The following is a 23,360-nucleotide window of genomic DNA, read 5'->3' on the forward strand; positions in this document are numbered from 1 at the left end:
GACTAAAAACGGGATTTTATAGGAACAATGCGATGTTAAACATATACACAACATAGGTTTCCCTGGGTCTAGTGGCTAAAAATGAGAATTCTACTTGGTCATTTAAAAATCCTTACTAAAATCGAGGTTGAACGTGCTTGGTGAAGTGGAATTTTTATTATTATTTTTAATTAGAAAAATCGGCGCGCCGCCGCCGATACTGAATCACACATTCGCCGCCGTCATTTCGGCGTGGCGCGGCTTCGGGGACTACTTTTGGCTCATCGATTGCGATCTGTTCAGTGCTTCCACTATCCAAGAATTTTCGGAAATTTCCCCAAAAATCTCGCGAAACGGAGCGGCAAAAACACTTGAGACTAGAAACGTCAAAGCTTTAAATTCGGCCCTGATGATCCTCGACAGTCTAAGGCCAATAAAAAAAACTTGTCAGGCCTTTTAAGGCCTGGTTTTCAGCTGAACCTATATTTTATTCGATTTTGGCTTTTATTTTTTTCTGCAATCTGGGGCCCCTTGAGTTTTGAAAACACCTTATAAAAAAAAAAAAATACTTATATCATTCCTAAAAGCACTTCTATTTACACCCCCTCCCCCTTAATAGTCAAATATATAACCCAAGTGATGTATTCTCCATGAATTTTCCTGTCGCTTGTTTTCGTCGACGTTGCTTGTTTGTCGTTAACTGTATTTGAAGAAAAGAGTCACGTATAGAAAATTAAATCGGGAGTTAAGCAGGGTTGTGTTCTATCCCCCTTTATGTGGAACATTTTGATGAAATTAGCCCTAGGGAGCACATGAGAGGCAATGGGAGAACACGGAATCAAATGAGGAGGAAAGACTTTCTTGGACTTAGATTATGGTGATGATTTAAGCATCCTGGATGAAAGTGTCAGCAAAATGAATGTACTTTTAGAGGTTTTGCGAGTTTTTTCACAGTTGAAAAAAGTTTGGAAGAATAGGAAGATAATTCTGCACAACAAGACTAGAATATTGGAAGCTGCAGAAATGACAGTGGTCAGGTATGGCTCTGAAGCATGGGCACAGATGAAGATTCGCTAGATATTTTCCAGAGAAATTGCCTATGAAATAATGGTTTATTCTGGGTACCCAAATGACTGCTTGTATTTCTAACAGTAAGCCTTACGAAAAGTGCGGTTTGGTCCCACTTTCTAGGGCTATAATGAGAGAAAAGTTGACATGGCTAGGGGACGTTCTGTGGATGAAGGATGACAGATTACTGAAGATTGTCCTTTTCGACCAACCGTGTAGGGCTAAATGGAAAGCAGGTCGTCCGCGGTTGGGGTGGGAGGATGTCATAAATAAAGATGTAGGGGAAATGGGAACTTCCTGGGAGGGTGTGAAGAAGGAGGCTTTGAACAGATTGGGATGCAGGAGGAGCTTTCGGAGCTGTGTTGGCCTCAGGAGGCTTAGTGCTGCGGTGAGTTGTTATTAGTAGTAGTTAGTACAGAAGTTCATTGATAATATATAATTTCTGCTGCATATTTGACCACTAGGGGTGAGGGAAAAGTAAAATGTGCTTAGGAATTATTTAACTCAGTATTTCAGAATTCTTGTAAGTTGTTTTCAGATGTTTAATGTGTTTCCTTCTGAGAGCACAAAGGCACAAACCACCGTACTGAACAAAATTTTATCTAATTCATAAAGAGGTCAACGCAGAAAGTTCGAACAGGGTAAGACGAAAAAGGAATTTTTACTAGTGTGTCATAGTTAGGTGACTTGTTCTGCTGAAATTTTGTGCTGTTGAAATTTGTGCTGCCAGATGGGTGGCAATACATTTGTCATTTCAAGGTGGCAGTTTTTGCGGTGGATGTCCATTTGATATTTTGTTTTAGTACATTTTTCAACGTGATTTCTTAATTTAATCCCCGACAGAGTTTTACTCGAAACATAGTGTTTTCAGCATATTTTTGTTGTTTTTAAGGCTGCACTATACCAGGTATCTAGTGATGCAGCAGATTTGGACAAAATACTTAACTTGAGTTAAACATTTTGGCAGGTGAAAATATTTTGAAACTAATTAATTTCATAGCTCACTATTTACATATTTGAATGGTTATGGTGAAAATTAGTTAATTTCTATAAAACTTTTAAAACTTACAAGTTCAAACAACGATCCAACATTGGCAGTAATTAGCAAATACGACATTTCCTTCATTGTTCGGTATTATTCCATTACTGATTTACCGAACTTTTTGAGGGACTTATTTCTCCGGAGACCGTTGCGCGCGCTTCTAAAAGCGTTGCTAATACAAAAATTTAAAAACAGAAATCTGCTTGATTTTAAGTTTTAAGATCACTTGAAATTCACTTCTTTCTATTGAAAAATATTTTTAACCTCAAAATTGTTCACTTCTATTTTTTTTTTTTTGTAACAATTTTTTTTAGCACTTCAGGTTTTTTACAAAAAAATAGACTATTCTTCCACAAATATTTAAAAAGCAATTGATGTCACAACTTGCTTCTTTATTTATAGATAATCAATATCAACTAAAATTGATCAGTTGATAAATAAAACACTTGTAAAAGGCAACTGATTGCCTAAGCCCAATCGGATAGGTGATAATCAAATTTTTATCCCGCACATTGGTTTGACGTCACATTGACGTCACCTGACGTAAATCGATTTTTTTTATTTAAACCTTCTCTCATTAACAAGGACAGCAGTACTTGCTAGAACCTACATACAACGCTTTTAGGTAAAATACAGTACAGGGTGTCCTACATAAAGTGTTAAATGCCAATAAGTTTAGCACAAGAACATGGAGTTTTTTTTTATTCTGATTTAATGACAAAATTAATAGAAAAGAATTGCAAGATTATACTTATTACCACTACTTCTAAGCACTCTGCAGCAACAAACCGCCCGAAGCCAACACAGATTCGCATGCTCCTCCGCCACCCTAATCTATACAAAGCCTTACTCTTTACCAGGGGTACAGACACGAAAGTCTTCTTTGGCGGATTTATTATTTTAAGGGTTGACAGAGATACATGATCAGGGCCGTACGCAGGGGGGCCAGGCCCCCCCCCCGAAATCTCGCGATTTTTTTCATTTTCCCATAATTTTCTGATTTTTCTCGCAGAATAATGGGTTTGAAGGATTTGCCCCCCCCCGAAACAAATTCCTGCGTACGTGCCTGTACACGATCTTAACCTACTGCAAGTTTATCTGTATCTTTTGATCAACTGATGTATTATGCGGAACGTACACCACATTGCGAAACTTGAATCTTGTATACAATTGAAAAAAAAAGTTTTTTTTAACTGAAAGTGATCAGCGAGATTAAAATTTAAAACGTACAGAAATTATTCCGTATATGAAAGGGGCTGTCCCCTGCTCAACGCCTTGCTCTTTACGCTTAAGTTTTTTATTGTTTTAAAAAACAGACTTGTAAGAAAGAGTCAAACATTAGCGTAAAGAGTAAGGCGTTGAGGAGGGGACAGCCCCTTTCATATACGGAATAATTTCTGTTCGTTTTAAGTTTAAATGTCGCTCTTTAATTTCAGTTAAAAAAAACTTTTTTTTTAATTTTTGAACGTTTTTGATTGGTAGGATCAAACTTATATATTTGAAATCAGCATAAAAAACTGATTCTTTTGATGTATCTACTGGTATCAAAGTTCCGTTTTTTAGAGTTTTGGTTACTATTGAGCCGTGTCGCTCCTTACTTACAGTTCGTTACCACGAACTGTTTGATTTAAATTTGCAAATAATTGGGAAAAGGCAGTTTTTAAGGTACAAGGGGTTGTATGTTGACAACAAGAATTTTTCCCAATGTAATTTTTCTACTTTTTTTTAACAAAGAAATTTTGAGTGGTTGCGATTTTAGAAATTTCATTGAGTACATCGTCCTCAGTGACTGATTTGTCCGTCTATGTATGCCATTGCCAGACCGTTTAGCCGTTCTTTGGAAGTTCTGCTTCTCAAGTAGTCTTTGGCGACTTCAATGAAAAAAAATTACCTTTGGGGCTCACAAGTAGCAGACGGGTTTTTTTCTAAAATACAAAGTGACGCATTTACCACTGGCAAGAAGCCAGCATTATAATACTCCAGTCTCTATAACATTCTTGGGGTATTTTTCCATTCAAATTTTGTCGCTATAGAATGATCTCACCATACACTCCTGGATTCCAAGGTCGTAAAATTCCGCTGGCTTGGTAAGTCTAGAGGCGTGTTGATTCTGACTTTCTTATAAACTGATTCTTAATAGACACTGGAAAGGTAATAATATTTTCTGGTGCGGTTCAAACTTTGGGGCATAATCCTGGATAGAATTTTTGAGAAAAAAATAGTGACCTCCAGAAGTACACGCTCGACATAGCACTAAGAAACACTAAAACTGAGCTGTTCCAACAGAGACGGTCGGAACGCCATGTCTCTTGTTTGCCTTGGTTTCAAAAAATATTCTTGGTTTCAAAACAGGGATCTCCAGATCTTCACAAAGGTCACTAGGTTTCTTAAAACAAGTGAAAATGTGACAGCTGCCTCAATTTGGGCCTCTTTTGCCTTCTTTTTAAAAGTTATTGCAATTTTTCAGAGTTGTAAAGGTCAAGATATTTTCTCTGCAAATACAGACTTAATGACAAAACCGTGAAATACTCAATTACAAAGAAGATCACAAGAGGGTCACATTTTCAATCGCACTTGGAAGAATCTTAACCTTAATGGCAGCTACCTTGTCGATCTTGGGATTTGATTTCGTCAAAGCTGATAAGATAGGATGAAGAAACTCTACAAATGTCATGGTATTCAATCCAACGAGTGGGGCACAATTTCCTTTAGCTGTTTTTTCTCTGTTGTCATTTTCTCTGCTTTCAATCTTTGCAGTAAGAACTACTTGCCCATTTGGTGTGCTCATAAATTGTAAACATTTTCAATTGTGCCCATACAATTTTGTAAACTCTTACAGAGCATGCTTCAGAACTGCAAAGGATTAAGCAGTCTAAGCCCATACATGGCTTTAGGATACTTAATATGTCCGCTCATTGACTTAGTGCCATCATATCTTTGACCTATCGTGAATTGTAGCTGAATAACAAGAATATATATATAGTTTTGTAAATTACATTTGCCAATCTTTTTTCAGATAAATCAGTAACTGGAATTAACTGCAATAACTCTTCATGAAATTTTCTAATTTTTAAAACCTAACGCAAATGTCATTTGGGCTAAAATACACATATCTGTCGTTTCTTCGACAGGCATAGGAAACCACCAAGAATCTTTTACTTTCGTGACATTTTATTTCTTCTTCAGAATAATGGTCAGAAGTGACGAAAGGATCTTGGTTTTGGGTTTGCCAACTTATGTAGATTGAATTTACCCCTACCTTTCCAGGTGATCCTTCAAAGTAGTATTGCGAGATTCAATCCGGAATTTCAATAAAGATCTAAGGTTGCCTTTTCTCTCTTGAAGATCTTCGTTGATTGATAGAACTCTAAGGTCTTTGTGTCCATAAAACGCTAACCCTTTTCTGGCAAGGAAATTGGCTGTAGATACTATCGGCTTCAAAAGCTCTCTGTTTCCCTTGACTTGAAGTACATGTCTTCTGTTTAAAGACGTTTCAATGCTTGGAACCTTTTATATGCGTCTTTTGCATGGAATCAGTGTTGCATTTCGCCTGTTTATTATCTCGGGGAACTGCCCGTGCACCTTTAAATTTTTTAAACCACTAAGTTTCCAGGGCATGAGCTTTGCTTCCCAAGAGCAAACAATTATGCTAATCTTAAGTAATGATCGAGTCTTTCGAATCCAATGTTAATCTTAAGTAATGATCGAGTCTTTCGAGCCCAACTTGAGGCGAGGCTCAACTCCCAAGTCGTATAGCTCTGCTTAAGGCTACGACGAATCAAATCGAGCTTCTATTTTAGGGTCATTAGAAGGGAATAAGCAACAAAATTATTCAAGGCAATAATAGCATCCACTTGGCAAAGAGCGACGCTTCCTATTTATTTTTTCCCTATAACTAATCATGCATAATAGACGATCATAGAAAATCTTTTCTCCTATTTTGTCCTCATGACATCATCCACTGCCCGATATAGCCACAATTGAAACATTTAAAATAGTCATTTTAATCAAAACGATCAAAAAGGTATAAAAATAAGAATTATGATAGCACCATGACATGCGCAGTCAATTGGGCAACTTGCAAAGGTCTAAAGTATGCAAGGAACAGATGTCAAACAGGTGCTTAATTTAAAAAATTGTAAAAGAACGATGAATCTTTCTCTTAATTGAAGGTTGCTATGCCAACAGTGGCACCGATTCAAGAAAACTTAGGAAGGGGGGCAAAATGTATTTCTGAAGATCCAGGAGGGAGGGGATTAACGAGAATACCAAATAAAGGCACTTTCAATGAAATCACCCCTCCCCCCAAAAAACATGAACTTTTTAAAATAATTAAGGGAGGGCAAAACAGTCCAGGGGGCACTAGCCACTCTTCCGCCCTCCCAAATAGAAGCTACAGAGTACCCAAAGCAGAACCCCAACCTCTTTTCAAATTCACAAATGTAAAACTGCAGTACCTCTTTTGACATATAATTGATCAGGGACGGTTTAAGGAGTGGTGCGAAAAGTTGTTCTAAATTTTTCGGGATATTTTATTTCAGCAACATTGGAATTCAACGGTTTTTAAGTTCCCAATTAGCGATTATTGGACTACAAATTGTAATTCAAGCCACACACTTGGTCTCAGTCCACTGACAAGAACCCCAAACTGTTCAAATACCCAATTCAGGATAAATACCTTATAAAAAAAAATTGTGTAGAAACGGCAGGGATGATGCACTTTCTTGAAATCCAGATGTTGCACAGATTTTGGTCAACATGGTTGCAGGGTCTTGGTGCTAAAGCAATCAGAACCTAAAATGTGCAGTGAAGTCAAATTAAAATGAACAAATGTTAGTGTAAATAAGTGTAACATCCTATACCCTCCAGAAAGGCTAGTACCATTCGCGCTTTACTGAACACAAAAAGTTTAAAACATTTTTATTATTACATTAAAAAAGCAGAAAAAACAACCCAACCTTCAAGGATTTGCTCCGATACGAGTCTGTTTCATAATTTCAATTTGAAATATTGATTTCAGATATAAGCAAATAATACTTTAGCCTTTTTTTGGGGGGAGGGGGCGGGGGGTGGCAGCAATACCACACTTATTGGGGTAATATCTGTTCTGTTTAGATTTCATTTTTTCCTCTGTAGTAATTTCTGTTCTTAAGTTTGACATTACAAAAGGTACTAGATGTAGCAATTTCCTTTAAAATGAGCCATTAAACTACTCTACGATGTTCCAGTGCCAGGCTAGCTGCGGAAAAAGAAAAGAAAAAAGATGCCGTAAATGAAGAATATTGTGGTTGCAGCTACTTTTCTTGATTTTCATGCCAATATATTTACCTTGTTGTTCAAGCCAAGGTTAAGTTTCTTATATAAGGATTTCGGACAAGGCGGTTCTAATAGTGTACTTAATTTTTTTCTCATTCTAGTTTTAGGAGTTATGGACTATTTCATTTTTTATTATGGGGCGTGATCGTCTCTTACTAGGTTGCTAGCTACCGCTGCAACCCGGATTAGTTAAACCTAAAAATATTTTGACTCTATAGCCACACAGTTTTCTTTCACACTATTCTTTTTTCATGCATTTGCTTCATAATAAAAATTTCCACATAGAGTTATCTCTCCCCCCCCCCTCCCCGAGAAACCAAATTCTTCAAGATTTTTCGGATATAATTTAACATAATAAAGGTGCAAGAATAGTGACTGATTTCGTCAATTTCAAATAAAAAAAAATTGCTAAAAATTTTTTTACGAATCATAACAAAAATCCTATCAAATCACCATGTTTCATTTAGTAAATAAGTTAATACACCCCTGTAGAATAAAATTTGAGTTTTCTGGTCGTTAAACAGATCATTAAAGGCTGATGATTCCAAAAAAGTGCTTCGTAACACATGATATGCTTAATTTTTTACTGAAAAACTCACAGAGGTGTCCCCGGGAAAAAGAGGCCATTAGAAAGTCTATAGACGAATCATTTTCCCAATTTCGTTTTGATATTGACAGAGAAAATCCTTAAAAATTTCGGACAATACCAGCTAATATCCTTCCTGAAAACCAGCTTTTAAATATAGTTTCTGACGAGATTCAAATTTCCCTTCGGTAGCTAGATTTCTCGTTGCCCAACGAACCATGTCAACGAATTTAGGGTTTACTTATATTTCCAATCACTCTTGAAAAACAAAAACAAAAATTGTATTTAAAATAAACCAAAGTGCCTGTTAATACAGCGCTAGAATTATTTCTTTGTACATAGGCATTCAAAGAATTATTTTTTCGATATATTTTAACAGAAGAAAAGAGAATTTTGCAATCAGTTTGATATACCAGCATGAGTTAAAATCACAACGTTGCATATTGATTTTTGCTTGACAAAATTTACCTTCCTCTATCAGAACATGGTGTATAACAACATAGTAAGAAGTTTGTATTACAAAAATCAAATGACTACTGCAATGCAGTAAAAACAAACAAAGCACTAAACCAGCTTGTTTAAGTGAACAAGGTGGCAACACTACTAATCACTTTTCACTGACTCCTTTTTATCATCAATAGCAGCTATTCTCTGAAGAAGTGGAGGATGAGAATGATGCCAGCTGGAGAAGAGCCAGTCATACACAGGGAAGCCCAAATTATCTTTGCTCAACTTTACGAGTCCTTTTTTCAAATTTTCGGCATATCCTAACTTCTTTGCAAATGCATCCGCGGCAAATTCAAATCGGCGAGACAGCAAGGTCATTCCAAAGCTTAGAACCTAGAAAATTGTTTTCAAATTAAATTAAACAAAGACTAGTTTTAAAGCAACTACCAGAAATCATAAAATTACGACATTACAAATTTTAGCGATAAAAAACAATTTCAAAGTAATTTAAGCAAAGATACTCATTAAAATCACAAATTTAAGAAAATGTCTGCATACAAAAATGCAAAAAATAATGGAAGATAAATTTTTTTCCGTAAGATACTTGAGTATTTTTGCCTCTTATTGCCTGGGAAACTTGTCACATGTTTGCTAGGTTCTATCAGGCAGGCTCAATGAAAAAAAAAAGATAATCTTAGGTAAATAAACTTTACCTACAGGATATTTGATAGAAAGCTGTTAAAGCTAAAGGTAGTATCTTCAATTCTTAAATTCTTGAGGTAATTGCTAAAAACAGCTTGCTAAGCTGTACTCAAAGGGAGCGTGAGCATGACAATGTACATCGAAACGATCAAAGTGCGACTGAGGACACGATATTTTGCTGATCCTTCCTTCTCTGGGCTTAACTTCAACATTTCCATTGGAGTGCAAGATGCGGTCCCCATCCAGGGGGTCCGGGTACCCTTCGAGAAAAAGCAGGGTTTATGAGGGGGGGGGGCCTCCCCCGGAAAATTTGAGAAAAATACAAACCTAAACGTATTCTAAACTGTCTCAAAACATATTATGTGAAATTATTTTATAATGGCTACCGAACATAAAACGGTAAAAAAGTAAGGGAGACGTGGGCCTGGCCTAAGTCTTCAATAGCATATTTATGTTCAAGCGGCAAAGAAGAAAAGTTACTATTTACCAAAGATGCTACTCATTTAATAATAATAAAAAAAACACAAAAACAATGGACAATACACAATAAACAATACAAACAGATCTAATAAACATAAATAGATGGTACTAGATGGTATCCCAGCCTAGGTAAATTTGCTGTAGGAAAAGAAAACAGTAATGGATACAGACTTTTGCACTTTTGTAGGTATAACAATCTAGTTATAACCAATACGGTGTTTGGTCATAAAATGGCTCATAAGTTAACATGGTATTCACATGATGGTAAGACAGCAAACCTTATTGATTACGTTGTAGTAAACCAAAAAATGGCAGGATCAATACAAGATACTAGGGTATATAGGAGTGTTGTTATTGATGTTAAAAGTAAATATTACCATCTAGTAGTGTGTAGGGTTAATTTAATGCTGAAATTTCGGAAAGATAACTACCTCCCGGGAATTTATGATGTTGGTGGACTCCAGGATGAGAATTTGAGAGAAACTTTCCAGGAACAGTTGAATACTAAACTTGAGATTCTAAAATTTGATAATGTGGAAGATGGTTGGAATAATTTTAGAAAAATAATTTTTGAAGTTGCTGAAGGTGTATTGGGGAAGAAAGCTAGAAATGCAGCTAAGAATATTAGTGAAAAGGCTTTATGTTTAATAGAAAGGAGGAAGGACTTGTACAAGAATTATCTGATTGATAGATCGTATGAAACAAAAGAAATGTAAAGAAAGTGGAGAAAGCATTAAAATATGAACTAAGGAGGTGTGAAGTGGAGGCCATGGATAAAATTGCCGAGGATCTGGAAGATGCAGCTAGACGGTATAATAGTAAAATATTGTACTGGCACGTTAACAAATTTAGGGAGAGAAGTCATTCCAGACTCGGCCCAGTTAAAGAGAGGAATGGGGTCGTAACTAGCAATAAGTGAAAAACTAAAGAGAGATGGGCCGATTATTTTGAGGACTTGCATAACCGAGATAGAGTTGCAGGAAAAAATATAGATAGCAATAAAAAAGTTTTTTATACCATGGACGTGAAGGAAGATTGGTTCTACTAAGAGGAATTGTTGGCATCGTTAAAAGGGCAAAGAAGCAACAAGGCTTCAGGTGCTAAGGTCGCTGTGAATTAATTCCCCAAACATGAGGTTTCTAATGATAGGGATTCATCCTTGATGACGATTAACGGGAATTCTGAAAAAGGGGAAGTATCTAACAAAGTTGTGGAATCTTCTTGATGCTGCTTCTTCATACGGGTGACGCGAACAAATATGTCAATTATCGAGGCCTTATTCTCGTTCGTTTAGGTAGTAAATTGCTTTATAACAAAATACTTTTTAAACCAAGAGATACCATAGAGAAAGTTGTGAGAAAAGAGTAATGCAGTTTTAGAAAAGGCAGATCACGTTTTGAATAATTTTTTACTCTTGAGTTAGTGATTCAGAAGTTTGTGAGTTGTCTAAAACCTTTAGTCCTCTGTTTTATAGATTATGAGCAAGCGTTCGATTCTGTTGTTAGAAGAGCTTTAGTAAAGGTTTTATCCTTGTATGGTATACCAGACAAACATATTAAAGTGAATAGTGCTATGTATGAAAATAACTATGCTACGGTTAAGGTAGGAAATGAGGTTAGCAGCTGGTTTTGTATTAAATCAGGAGTTAAGCAGGGTTGTGTTCTATCCCCCTTTGTATGGATTATTTTGAACGATTTTGTTTTAAGAAGCACAGGAAAGGCAATGGGAGACCACGGAATTAAATGGGGAGGAAAAAGTCTCCTGGACTTGGATTATGCTGATGATTTAAGCATCCTAGATGTAAGTGTGAGCAAAATGAATGGAGTTTTAGAGGTTTTGCGAGTTCAGGGTGCTAGAATTGGTTAGAAAATTAATGTTAAGAAGACTAAGTCACTAAGGTTAGGAATAAGTGAAGATGAAAAAGTGACGTTGGGTTATGAAAAGATAGATCAGGTGGGCAGCTTTACTTATCTTGGTAGTATTATTAGTAAAGATGGTGGGACCTGTGAAGATGTTAAATATAGAATAGCCAAGGCTCAGGGTGTTTTTTCACAGTTAAGAAAAGTCTGGAAGAATAGGAAGATAAGTCTGCAAACCAAGATTAGAATATTAGAAGCTACAGCGATGACAGTGGTCAAATGTGGCTCTGAAGCATGGACGCTCCAAAAGGCGGATGAAGATTTGCTAGATGTTTTCCAGAGAAATTGCTTAAGGATTGTTCTGGGTACCCGGCTGACTGACTGTATTTCAAACAATTGGCTATGCGAAAAATGTGGTGGAATACCGCTCTCTAGGGCTATAAGGAAAGACAGGTAGAAGTGGCAAGGGCACATTGTTCGGAAGAAGGGTGAAATAGGGCCCAAGATTATTCCTTACGGCCAACCATCTAGGGCTAAACGGAAAGCAGGTCGTCCCCGTCTGGGGTGGGAGGACGTCATAAAGAAAGATTTAAAGGAAATGGGATCTTCGTGGGCGGGTGTAAAAAGGGAGACTTTGAATAGATTAGGGTGCTTTCCTGCTTTCGATTGGGCAGTCCTGCTTTCGCGTCTGTCCAGTGTTAAGAGTCACCGGCATATTTTCAACACCCGGCGTGCATGACGCGTATCTATATTTGTACACCCACTTTACCCTGTTGAAATTAAAACAAAAACTAGCGCTATCGTGATTTTTGTCATACCGACGTTAATTCAATGAAGAGTTAATTTAAAATGTACCTCTTAACCTAGTCTAATTTTAGGTTTTGATAAAAAAAAGGAACTGGCATCACATAAACCAGTTTTCTCCTGATTATCATTTTCCTTTCACTTAATAAATTATAACATTTTCCGAATTATTGGAGGGACGAATATACCCCCCCCCCCAAAAAAAAATACATTTGCTGACTTTGAGTACAGCTTAGGACGCGTCTTTTTTCGGAATATAAATACGACATTTAAACATAACTACAACAATATTACCTATAGCTATTCTATCTATATGACTATAACCATCTCCTAGGTATATACTCTTCCTACTGTAGTGTATACTACTGTATTTGATAACTTCACAAAAAGGTTCAATTTTTTTTGGTTAATTCTGAGTATAGCTTAATTCATCAAAACTAGGTGTCTGTTCCAGGTGTCAGACAAATGCATATTTCTCTACCAGTTTTATTAGTGTTATACATACGTATTTGTTTATTTATGGCTTAAAAGCTTTGAAATATAGTATTATTATCATTATTATGCAACATATATCACACAATTTTTCGAAAGCCCTGGTAAAACGATGAATTTTTCTTTCAGAAAAAAATATAACTACAAGGTAGGATTGTTACTGATATACAAAATAACACACAAAATAAATCAATTCTCACTTATTTTGTTTAAAAATCTCCCCCCTCAGAGTGGTAAAAATAAAAATAGTTTATTTTCATGTGTTTTATTTATTCATATATTAATTGTTACACTATTAATTATAAAATTTTGCATATTACATTGGAATTTGGTAAGAGTCGCAATATAATTAAAATTAAACGTCAATAACGTGACGTAAATTCACCAATGACAATCACAAAATAGTCATACTCATAATGGCTTCAGTTTTGAAGGAATAATCGCATATTTTCCTGTAGCCAACATATTTGATAACCTCTTTTAAATTTTACCTTAGCTCCTCATAAGTGCTGAGTTCGAGTACCTTCTCTTGTAATATCACATTCTCCACTTCTATGCCACCAGATGTAATAACGATACATATTGGTGTTTCTATCTTCAGAATATCTTCAAATCTGATTTTGAAGTCATGATACACGATCATTAATATCCTCAACAAGGCATTTAACTTTTGACAATTTTGAAAACCGGGAAAATTCACACCCACTGACATTTTGTTTCATAAATTTCAGTTTTCAACAAAAAGTTGAAACTAGACTCTTTTTTTCTCTTTTTCTAATGAGGCTGCCCCCTCGTAATTGTAAGTTAGCCATGTCGTAGCCATGAGGCTGCCCCCTAGAACAATATAAGTTGATCAAGTCTGTCAAATACGCGATGTCTGGTTTGAAATTCATCAGATTTTCTTTTAAATCTGGATCTTTACCTTCCAGAAATACGGTCCTCTAATTGAAAAAGAAGAGTGTGCAAACCATGTTACGAAAAACTACACTTCGTATCTATATAATCTAGTGAAAATGAAGAAAGGTGCACATGCAAAATTTCTAAGAAGAGAGATTATACAAAGTCTTACAAAATACCTTCGTGAGGAAATAAAAAAAAAAAAAAATGCAAAAGAGGAGTGTACAGCCGATTTTAAAAAGTTTGCTCCACAAAGGCCCCGATAATGTCTTTGAAAATCATGTAAAGTGCAATGATACTTGTCCCCAAAAAAGTCAACTACCCAATAGCTTTCCAGAGGATCGTTGGTACAACTTGCCAGCACAGTTCTCCAGGATATGAGAGATGGGGTTGAGAATGTGTGCAAGAAAGCAGATTTCCTCCTTACCGACGTAACAACGAACCTTGCCGAAAATTACATGTCAGTAGCTGCCAAGTTTTGCGGAGGCAAGCAAATTAGTAGGTCAAAGCGAGGGTTATATCATGCCCGAATTGGTGGTGCAAACTTGTCCTACGCACTTGGTCCAAAGTGGCATGCCTATACATGAAAAAAAAAAAACATTTAATCACAGTCCAACAAATATAATGAAGAAATTCTGTAGTAAAACTGCAAACCACCGAGCTAAATCCAAGCGAAATCTGATATGGTACTATAGTAATACTGGAGGTAGATTCCAGGCCAAAAGAGAGTAGTGAAACCGCTTTGAAAGAACTTTACGAGAGAACCAAAGGCCAATCTTCCAATAAAAACTGGATATATGAAAGAAGTAATAGAATAACAAGCACGTACTTTCACAGAATGGCTACACGCAAACAATCAACTAAAACTGCACCGATTGTGAAAAATATTAGAAATGGAGGTTGTGGCTACCGCTCAACTGCTATGCTGAAAGTTAGTCGGTTAGAACCTGTTGCTTTAAGAGCAAATTCAGAAAAAATTGGCGAGCAAATTACGATAGGTGAGGATATTGGTCTTTTGGTTCACTCGACACACCAGTTTCTTGGTACTTCATTAGACGGGATTTTACCAGATGGGACACCAAAAGAGGTTGAGAATGTACACAATATTCCAGAAAACAAACAATAATTGATGCGGCTCGTACGAAAGACCTTGTCAAAGACTTCTTTCTGCAGAGCATCGGCTTAGATATTAAGCTCAAAACCACTCACAAGTATTATAGCCAAATTCAAGGACAGCTTGAAATTTCAAATCAAGAAAAATGTTGCCTGCTTGTCTATAATAACGAGAAGGATTGGGAAGTCCTTACAGTTGAACGCAATAGAGAGCATTGGGCCCAAGTATTGCGAGCCTGTTAAGCTTCTGGAAGGAAAGTCTTTTACCAGAAATTGTTGATTCGCGCCTTCTTAGGAATCTACAGCTCAGAGAACCAATATCTGTTGGAACAGCTATGAAAAAGCTGGGCTATAATAGCGGTAAGAGGCAGATTTTGAACCCAAAAAAAAAAAACCACAAAAAACAGAGAAAAGAAGAATTAGCAGCTGAAGAATTTTTGCCAATCAATTGGTCTGACTCTGATCCTGAGCCATAGTTTTTTTTTGCATTTTATATTTATTTTTATTACAATTTAATGAGCGATGAACATATAAATCATTTATCAGTTTGTTGCAAATCATGACTTTTTACTAGATTTCGGGAAATTTACTAGATCATCTAAATTCACTAGTTTTTTTTTTTTTTACTAGATCTAGTAAAATCCTACTGACGGTGGCAACCCTGATCACATCAATTTACGTCCATATTAAGTTTGACTTTTTATATGACTTTATTTCGGGTCATTTAAGTTTATATTATGGCTCTTTACTTTTCGTTGAAAAGCTTATTGGAAAATGTTTTTTTTTTTTTTAATCGCATTTATTGAAAGAGTTTCATTGGAGATTAATCGTCGAAGTGTTTGTAGAGTTTTTCACTGCTAGATTGTCAGTTTTTTGTTTTTTTTAAACCAAAAATATTGGAATGCAGCAAAGATTTTCAAAACTAAAAAAATTTTTAACATTTTGTCAAAATTTTCGATCGTCCGTAGTTTTGTACAATGCCTTTTTACTAATACATTTTACACGGGGAGGATGGAGAGGTGGCTTTTAATTATAAGGATTGAATATTTAATGGAATGCAACATAGATTTATAACATCATAAAAGTTTAAACATTATGTCAAAACTTTCTATCCTCCGTAGTTTTGTGCAATAGCTGTTCACTAATATCTTTTGCACGGTCCGGATGGGGAGGAGGATTTATAATTATACGGATTGAATATTATAACTTTTCAGTCTAGCACTGAGGCCGTTTCGACCTTTCAAACAGTTCGTGGTAACGAACTGTAAGTAAGGAGCGACCCGGCTCAATGGTAACCGAAACTCTAGAAAACGGGTTTTTGATACCAATAGATACATGCAAAGAATCAGATTTCAATGCTGATTTCAAATATATAATTTTCATCAAGTTTAGTGCTACCCATCAAAAGTTACGCGCCTGAGAAAATTTTGCTGATTTTCAAAAAAAGGGGGAAAGACCCCCTAAAAGTTATAGAACCTTAATGAAAATCACACCATCATATTCAGCGTATCAGAGAACCCTACTGTAGAGGTTTCAAGCTCCTATCTACAAAAATGTGGAATGTTGCATTTTTTGCCAGAAGAAAGATCACGGATGCGTGTTTATTTGGTTTTTTTCTCCCAGGATGATCGTATCGACCCAGTGCTCCTATAATATCGTGGGTGGGCTCATTGGAACAGAAATTAAAAGTTCCAGTGCCCTTTTTAAGTGACCAAAAACTGGAGGGCTACTAGGCCCCCTCCAACGCACATTTTTTTCCCAATGTCAGCCGATCAAAATTTTGAGATAGCCATTTTGTTCAGCATGGTTGAAAATATGATAACTATGTATTTAAGGATGACTTAATTCCCTATGACTTAATATTGGATGACTTAATATTGGTTATTGGGAAGTATAAAGACGTTTTTAGGGGGAATTTTTCTGGTAGTGGGGGAGGGGGGTGGGTTTTTTTTTTATGTGGGAGGATCTTTCCATGAAGGGGGCGCCAGATTTCCCAGCATTCTTAAAAAAAAGGCCAGAAAAAAAAAAGAAGTTTTTCAACTGAAAGTAAGGAGCAACATCACAACTTAAAACGAACAGAAAATATTATGTATATGATTGGGTTCACCCCCTAGTCAATACCTCTCTCTTTAAGCCAAAGATGTTTTAGTACTTTCATAAGAGCTATTTATTCTAATTAACGGCCTTTGTGATTAAGGGTCATTTTTAAAGAACAAAATTCGAAATTTAGCTTAAAGAGCAAGGTATTGACTAGGGGGTGAATTCCCTAATATACGTATTAAGAATATATGAATATAGAAGTTCGTTACGTAAGTTAATTCTTAAGTTATGTATATTTATTGCTAATTAAAACGTTCGTAAATAAAATTAAACAAGTTTCGAGAAAGCCGTTCAACATAATAAAAGTAAAATTAATATGAAAATTTTGTTGTAATTATTCATGTACGGTGAGCCAAAATCAAAACCTGCATTAATTCAAAAACGTTCAAAAATTAAATAAAAAATATGTTTTTTTAACTGAAAGTAAGGAACGACGTTAAAACTTAAAACGAACAGAAATTATTCCGTATATGAACAGAAATTATCCCCTCCTCAACGCCTCGCTCTTTACGTTAAAGTTTGACTTTCTCACAACTCTATTTTTTAAACAAAAAAAAATTAGCGTAAAGAGCGAGGCGTTGAGGAGCCCCTTTCATATACGGAATAATTTCTGTATTGATATTTCTGTATAGTATTAGTTTTGGTTTATTGGAAAGCCATTTAGCACAAGAAAAGTAAAATTAATATGCAAATTTTGTTTTACTTATTCAGTGACGGTAAGCCAAAATAAAAGCTGCATTAACTAAAAAACAATCAGAAATTAAATAAAAAAAAAGTTTTTTTTAACTGAAAGTAAGGAGCGACATTAAAACTTAAAACGAACAGAAATCATTCCGTATATGAAAGGGGCTGTCCCCTCCTCAACGCCTCGCTCTTTACGCTAAAGTTTTTTATTGTTTTAAAAAATAAAGTTGTGAGACAGAGTCAAACTTTAGCATAAAGAGTGAGGCGTTGAGGAGGGGACAGCCCCTTTCATATACGGAATAATTTCTGTTCGTTTTAAGTTTTAATGTAGCTCCTTACTTTCAGTTAAAAAAAACTTGTTTTTTTTTATTTAATAGCTAGTAGAAGCCCTTGAATATACATTTATCTTTTTCCACTATTTATCAAGGAATTGTTTCATGTACTGTTTTGTCAGAACTATTAGTTGTTTGTTTTTTTTAATAGATGCATGACAATATGATATATAAAAAATTATCAGTTTTGTTGTATATAGATAAAATAAAGTATTTAAACGTCACACAAAATTCAGACTAATTTGTGTCTTGGATTATTTTTCTATTGAGGTTCCCATGTTATCATTTACGTTCAGTTGTTTATAGTTTTTAAACGAATTAGCTAGGAAGAATACTAAACTTTGTCTTACTACGAATCGATACAGCCGAATTTTTTCTTCTAAAATTTTTTATTTTTCTTTAGTTTTGTCTTGACCCGGTCTTATTGACTGTTTGATCAATATCATTTAAGTTGACCGAAGAATAATGTCTGTCCCATTTTGGGGTTTGGCAAATCAATACACAAAAACTGACTTCTTCAAAAATTAATTTAAAACACTTTTTCCACAAAATAAGTTTTTCAAAAAAAAAGTAAAGAACTCCATTAAACCAAAAATGAACAAAGATAGAGTCAAATAATCTACCAAACATACAACTGCCACAAATCAGCATCAATAAACAAATGAAACCCAAAACAAACATAAATCAAAATAAATAACAGAGTCAAACTCAAAACGAGGAGAAAATAATATGAGTAGGGTTCTAAACCCCCTATGCTTTCTAAAAGCCAGAATATAATTTTACTTTACTGAAAAAATTCAAACGAAATTACTGAAAAAAAATGTGCATTGTCAGTTTAATATGCATATGCTGATATTTATTGCTTAAAATCTTAATTATTTTCTGATTTCTTAAAGTTAAAAAAATGAAAACATTTAACAGAATTTTTTCAGTAAAGTACTTAATTTCTGTATATTCTGGCTTTTAGAAAGCATAGGGGTTTTCATTTATCTCCCATCGTCCCTTTCTCATGCCCTATAAGTTTCAAGCCAAAAAGAGGCGAATTTAAGGTTTTAGAAATTCGCGTGTCCCAAATCAATGTAACCAATTTTCATTAATACTTTCTTTATCTTTATATGCTGATTAAAGGGGGCCTCTATTGGTCCTGTCTCATTATCTCCATATGTCCTGTAAGTTTAAGGCAACTGGGAAAGGTTTTTTGGGCAGTTTTAGGTGCTTAATATTGATACAACCAAACTTCTAAATGTTATATCTTTATTAGGGTGTAGTTGACCCTGTTTCACAAACACTGTAAGTTTCAAGACTATTTGAGACTGAACAAATTTTGGGGTTCATGAATTGACACAGCCAAAAATTAGTCTCAATCTGTGTAACAGTAATAATCTTATTTTTATTTCTTTCTTTTTTTTTTACTTTCCAGAATTGTTTCTCTTTTCGTAAAGACGATTCACTTAAGCTTAGTCAAGTTTTTATTCCCGGGGCTCTTTACAAAAACTCTACGGATGCAAGTGACCTGGGGACCTGGAAGCTGAATCTTAATCGGCCTGAGGCCTGAAATCCTAATTTTTTCCGGAAATTTCTGCATTTTTCTTATTCAAATTATTATATTTTGTATTTTATTTTAGAGCCTTCCCTGAGAAATATTCATGCACACATCCCTCTCACTAAAAAAGTTCAATCACCAACCGGATCTGACTATATCTAAATATGATGGGGGGGGGGTGCATAATAGAACTTAGAAATTAGCCAAACAAGTATGGTTTGCTTATTGATTGGTTCTGCATGCATGACTTAATAATATTGAACCAACAGGATAAAAATTATATTGGGTCAAGAGATTTGAGTGGATTATAATTCAGATACATTTAAATGCAACTTTAATTTTTAATATAAAGCGAACAAAAGGTCTCCGCACCCTTGCTAATTTATAAACTAGATAACTGAATGACTAACATATTTCCATTGGCAGTCTGCAAATGCTATTATCTGGTTTTCAATGACTGTCCTACAATTTATCATTGCTTTGATCTGCTTTCTGGACTAGACATTATACTAGCAAAAACATGGGACCCATAGATTCGCATTCAACACTATCCCCATATGTAATGGCTGCTACCGTAATAATACCGTATCCCAGACCCCCTCCCAAATATGGTTCGATATAGTCCTAGTCAAACAGTTCCTCATAACGAACTTTAAGTAAGGAGCGACCCGGCTCAATAGTAACCCAAACTAAAAAAAAACAACAGAGTTTTGATAACAGTAGATATATCAGAAGAACTGAATTTTTATGCTTATTTTAAAAATGCAAGTTTCATTAAGTTTACTCTTACCAGGGGGTGATTTTATCGACTCATTGGTCCTAGAAGATCTTGAGAGGGCTCATTAAAACGGAAATTAAAAGTTCTAGTGCCCTTTTTAAGTAACCAAAAAAATTGGAGGGCAACTAGGCCCCGTCCCGCACTCCTTTTATCGCAAAACCGTCCGATCAAAATTCTGAGATAGCCATTTTCTTCAGCATAGTTGAAAGGCCAAATAACTATGCCTTTGGAGATATTATGGCCCCCCACAGCCCGTGGGGAAAGGTCTTTACGTTACAAAATTTGCTCATTATTCACGTATTGTATTTGTTATGGGGAACCTTGCATACATTTTTCAGGGGGGAGGGTTTCTGCTGGTGGAATTCTCCACGGGTATAATTTTCCGTGGGGAGGGTAGTTACCAGGGAGTAAATTTTTCAGGGAAAATTTTACACTAGGGGAATTTGCCAAAATTCCTATATGAAATTCTTCATTTGTATTGCTTTCTTATTACCGACTCAATTTTACGCGTGGAGATGTTAAGGGTAATTGTCCGGGGTAAATTTTCACCTGGATTGAATTGTCTAGAGAATAAATCTGTGGACAAGAGGGATTTATCCGTGGAGATGTTGCCAGATTTCCTGGCATTACTTTAAAAAACGATCAGAAATTAAAGAAAAAAACAAGTTTTTTTTTTAACTGAAAGTAAGGATCAACATTAAAACTTAAAACGAACAGAAATTACTACGTATTTCAAGAGGGTCACCTCCTCCCTAGCACCTCACTCTTTACGGTAAAGTTTGAATTATTTCCCAATCCTTTAAGAACGACTCCCAAAACACTGTTCGTTTAATTAGAACAATAAGACGCTTTTTTTAAAGTACTAAAAAACTTTATTGTGAAGAGTGAGGTTTTGAGGATTAACAACCCCCCTCACATACGTAATAATTTCTGTTCTTATTAAGTTTTAATGTACCATGGGTACTAGATCGGTGCAATGCCTCTTCTTTTGTTGCTACAGTGACGGGTTCAAAAGAGGCCGTGCACAATCGTGCTAACAACTAAAGTCCCCCCCCCCCGTAAAAAACAATCAGGGGCTAGTTCAAGATCCGAGGGCCAATTAGAGTTATACAACTTACTGGCATTTTCTCCCGATCAAGCATTCAGTCAACATACTCATAATACAATCAAGGAATAAATCACCCTACGGGGTGAATCTATTAGTGAGCGGGTTATAAATGGGCGTGTTTCAAATTCGCCTGGTCTGTGTCTTCAATGTTAAGAATTTAAGTAGATTAACCTTAATTTGTTCCCATGTTAGTGAAGTTAATTGAGGCAATTTAAACGAATGAACTTCAATCACAGATTTAGCAATTAATATTAAACTTTATAATTTTAGTTATAATCATAATTTTATTTATAATTTTAGACTCCTCCGTTTAATTTCCACTCATCCTCTTATCACAATGTATCCTCTTTAATCCTTCATTTCTGATGACTAATTAAAAAAAAAACTTTCCGAAAAATAAGTTTTTAAGATAAAATTAACGTCAATTTTAAAAAAAAGCTCAGTATATACAAATATATGTTAAGATTCAAAGTCAAAACGACCAAAAATTACTATTTAATAATAAATGAAACCCAAAACGAACATAAATTAAATAAACAATCATAGCAAAATCAAAAAACGATGAACAATACAAATGAATAAAAAGGTTTTAAGTTAGTAATGATTTGATTTAATATGAATATAAATCTTAAAACGAAAAAAAAAAAATTTTCCTAGTGAAGTATAAATAAAGCTTAAAATGAACAGTAATTACACTAACAGTCATTGCAAACAAACATACAATAGATATTAATGTAAATAAATAAATGAATCTTAAAACGAGTGAAACTTAAATTGAATACACAAATCAAGCTTGAAACAAACAAAATTCACTACAAACAAGAGTTTGGGTATGACCTCCTTCTCTCACTATAAAAGTCTAAAACCTACTGTGTTATTGGTGCTTTAATGAAAACCATTTTTAAGACAAATATTTTCTTTTGTACTTATTATTGAAAATAAAAATTAAAATTATAGTAACATTTTGGACTGATGAGATTTCAGGAATTATTATCATGATACATTAAATATTTAGTTGAATTTATAAGCTCTTTTTAAAGTTGTTCAAGACGAATATAGTTTCTCTACAAACAAGTGTTTGGATACTGCCTCCTTCCTTAACTGTAAATAAAAACCAAAAGCCTACTGCGTCATTGGCGCTTAACTGAAAACGAATTATATTACAAATATTTTCTCTTCCAGTTCTTACAGCCTTGAAAATAAAAATAAAATTACAGTGAAATAAATTCTTGAACGGATGGATCTTTCAACAATTGATATCGTTATATATCAAATATTCAATTTGAGGTTGTATATACTTTCCAAGACTGTTCAAGACGCATATAGTTTTCAGTAAAGCGCCAATGACGTAGTAGGTTTTAGACTTTTACAGTGAGAGAAGGAGGTGATAAAAAAACTCTTCTTTGTAGTGATTTTTGTTCGTTTAAAGCTTGATTTGCACGTTCAATTCAATTTTCCTTCATTTAAAGATTTATCTACTCATTTAAAGTAATATATATTGCAGGTCTGTTTGCATTCATTTTGTATTTAATTTCTCTTCGTTTTAAGGTTCATTTATACTTCACTAGGAAATATTTTTTTTTCGTTTTAAGCTTGAATTTGATATTCAATCTAAGCATTACTCGCTTTAAGTTCTACTTATTCATTTATATTATTATTTTTTGTATGTTCTTTCTATGATTGTTTATTAAATTTTCGTTGGTTTTGGGTTTCATTTATTCTTTAATAGTAATTTCTGGTCGTTTTTTTTTTTAATTTTAACATTTATTTGTATCTGCTGGGCTTAAGTTTAAAATAGCCTATACTTTTTTTTAAAAAAAGTTATTTTTCGGGAAGTTTTTTTTAATTTATTTTTGTTCGTTTTTGACAGCAAAAAGTCTCATGTTTTTAAAAATTCCTTATTTCAAAATCAAATTAAAAAAAAAAATCACATGTTCATCAAAGTATCAAAACTGGTATCAAAGTAACAATATCAAAGTGAAAAAAAGGGTTTTTATCAACCTCGGAGTTTTTATTATCTGATGTTTGAA

At 34.7% G+C, this 23,360-nt stretch overlaps 2 protein-coding genes across 4 annotated transcripts in view; both read right to left on the bottom strand.

Annotated features, from left to right (window-relative positions):
- The window catches only part of 5PtaseI (inositol polyphosphate-5-phosphatase A), a 75,094-nt gene extending 72,571 nt beyond the window's left edge, over positions 1–2,523 (bottom strand). Inside the window, exon 1 of the mRNA XM_089108335.1 lies at positions 2,117–2,523. Within this exon, the coding sequence (XP_088964461.1) occupies positions 2,117–2,173 (57 nt within the window). The 5' untranslated portion in view covers positions 2,174–2,523. The remainder of the gene's footprint in view (positions 1–2,116) is intronic.
- Positions 2,524–8,490: 5,967 nt separating this feature from the next.
- LOC148955768 (CAAX prenyl protease 1 homolog) overlaps positions 8,491–23,360 on the bottom strand; it is a 67,386-nt gene continuing 52,516 nt past the window's right edge. For all 3 annotated transcript variants that reach the window (XM_089104207.1, XM_089104200.1, XM_089104202.1), the window contains one exon: positions 8,491–8,831. In XM_089104207.1, the coding sequence (XP_088960333.1) occupies positions 8,595–8,831 (237 nt within the window). In that variant the 3' untranslated portion in view covers positions 8,491–8,594. The remainder of the gene's footprint in view (positions 8,832–23,360) is intronic.

This window comes from Artemia sp. Qi Xiang Cuo, chromosome 2 (assembly GCF_049724085.1).
Source record: "Artemia sp. Qi Xiang Cuo chromosome 2, ASM4972408v1, whole genome shotgun sequence".
Classification (NCBI taxonomy): Eukaryota; Metazoa; Arthropoda; class Branchiopoda; order Anostraca; family Artemiidae; genus Artemia; species Artemia sp. Qi Xiang Cuo.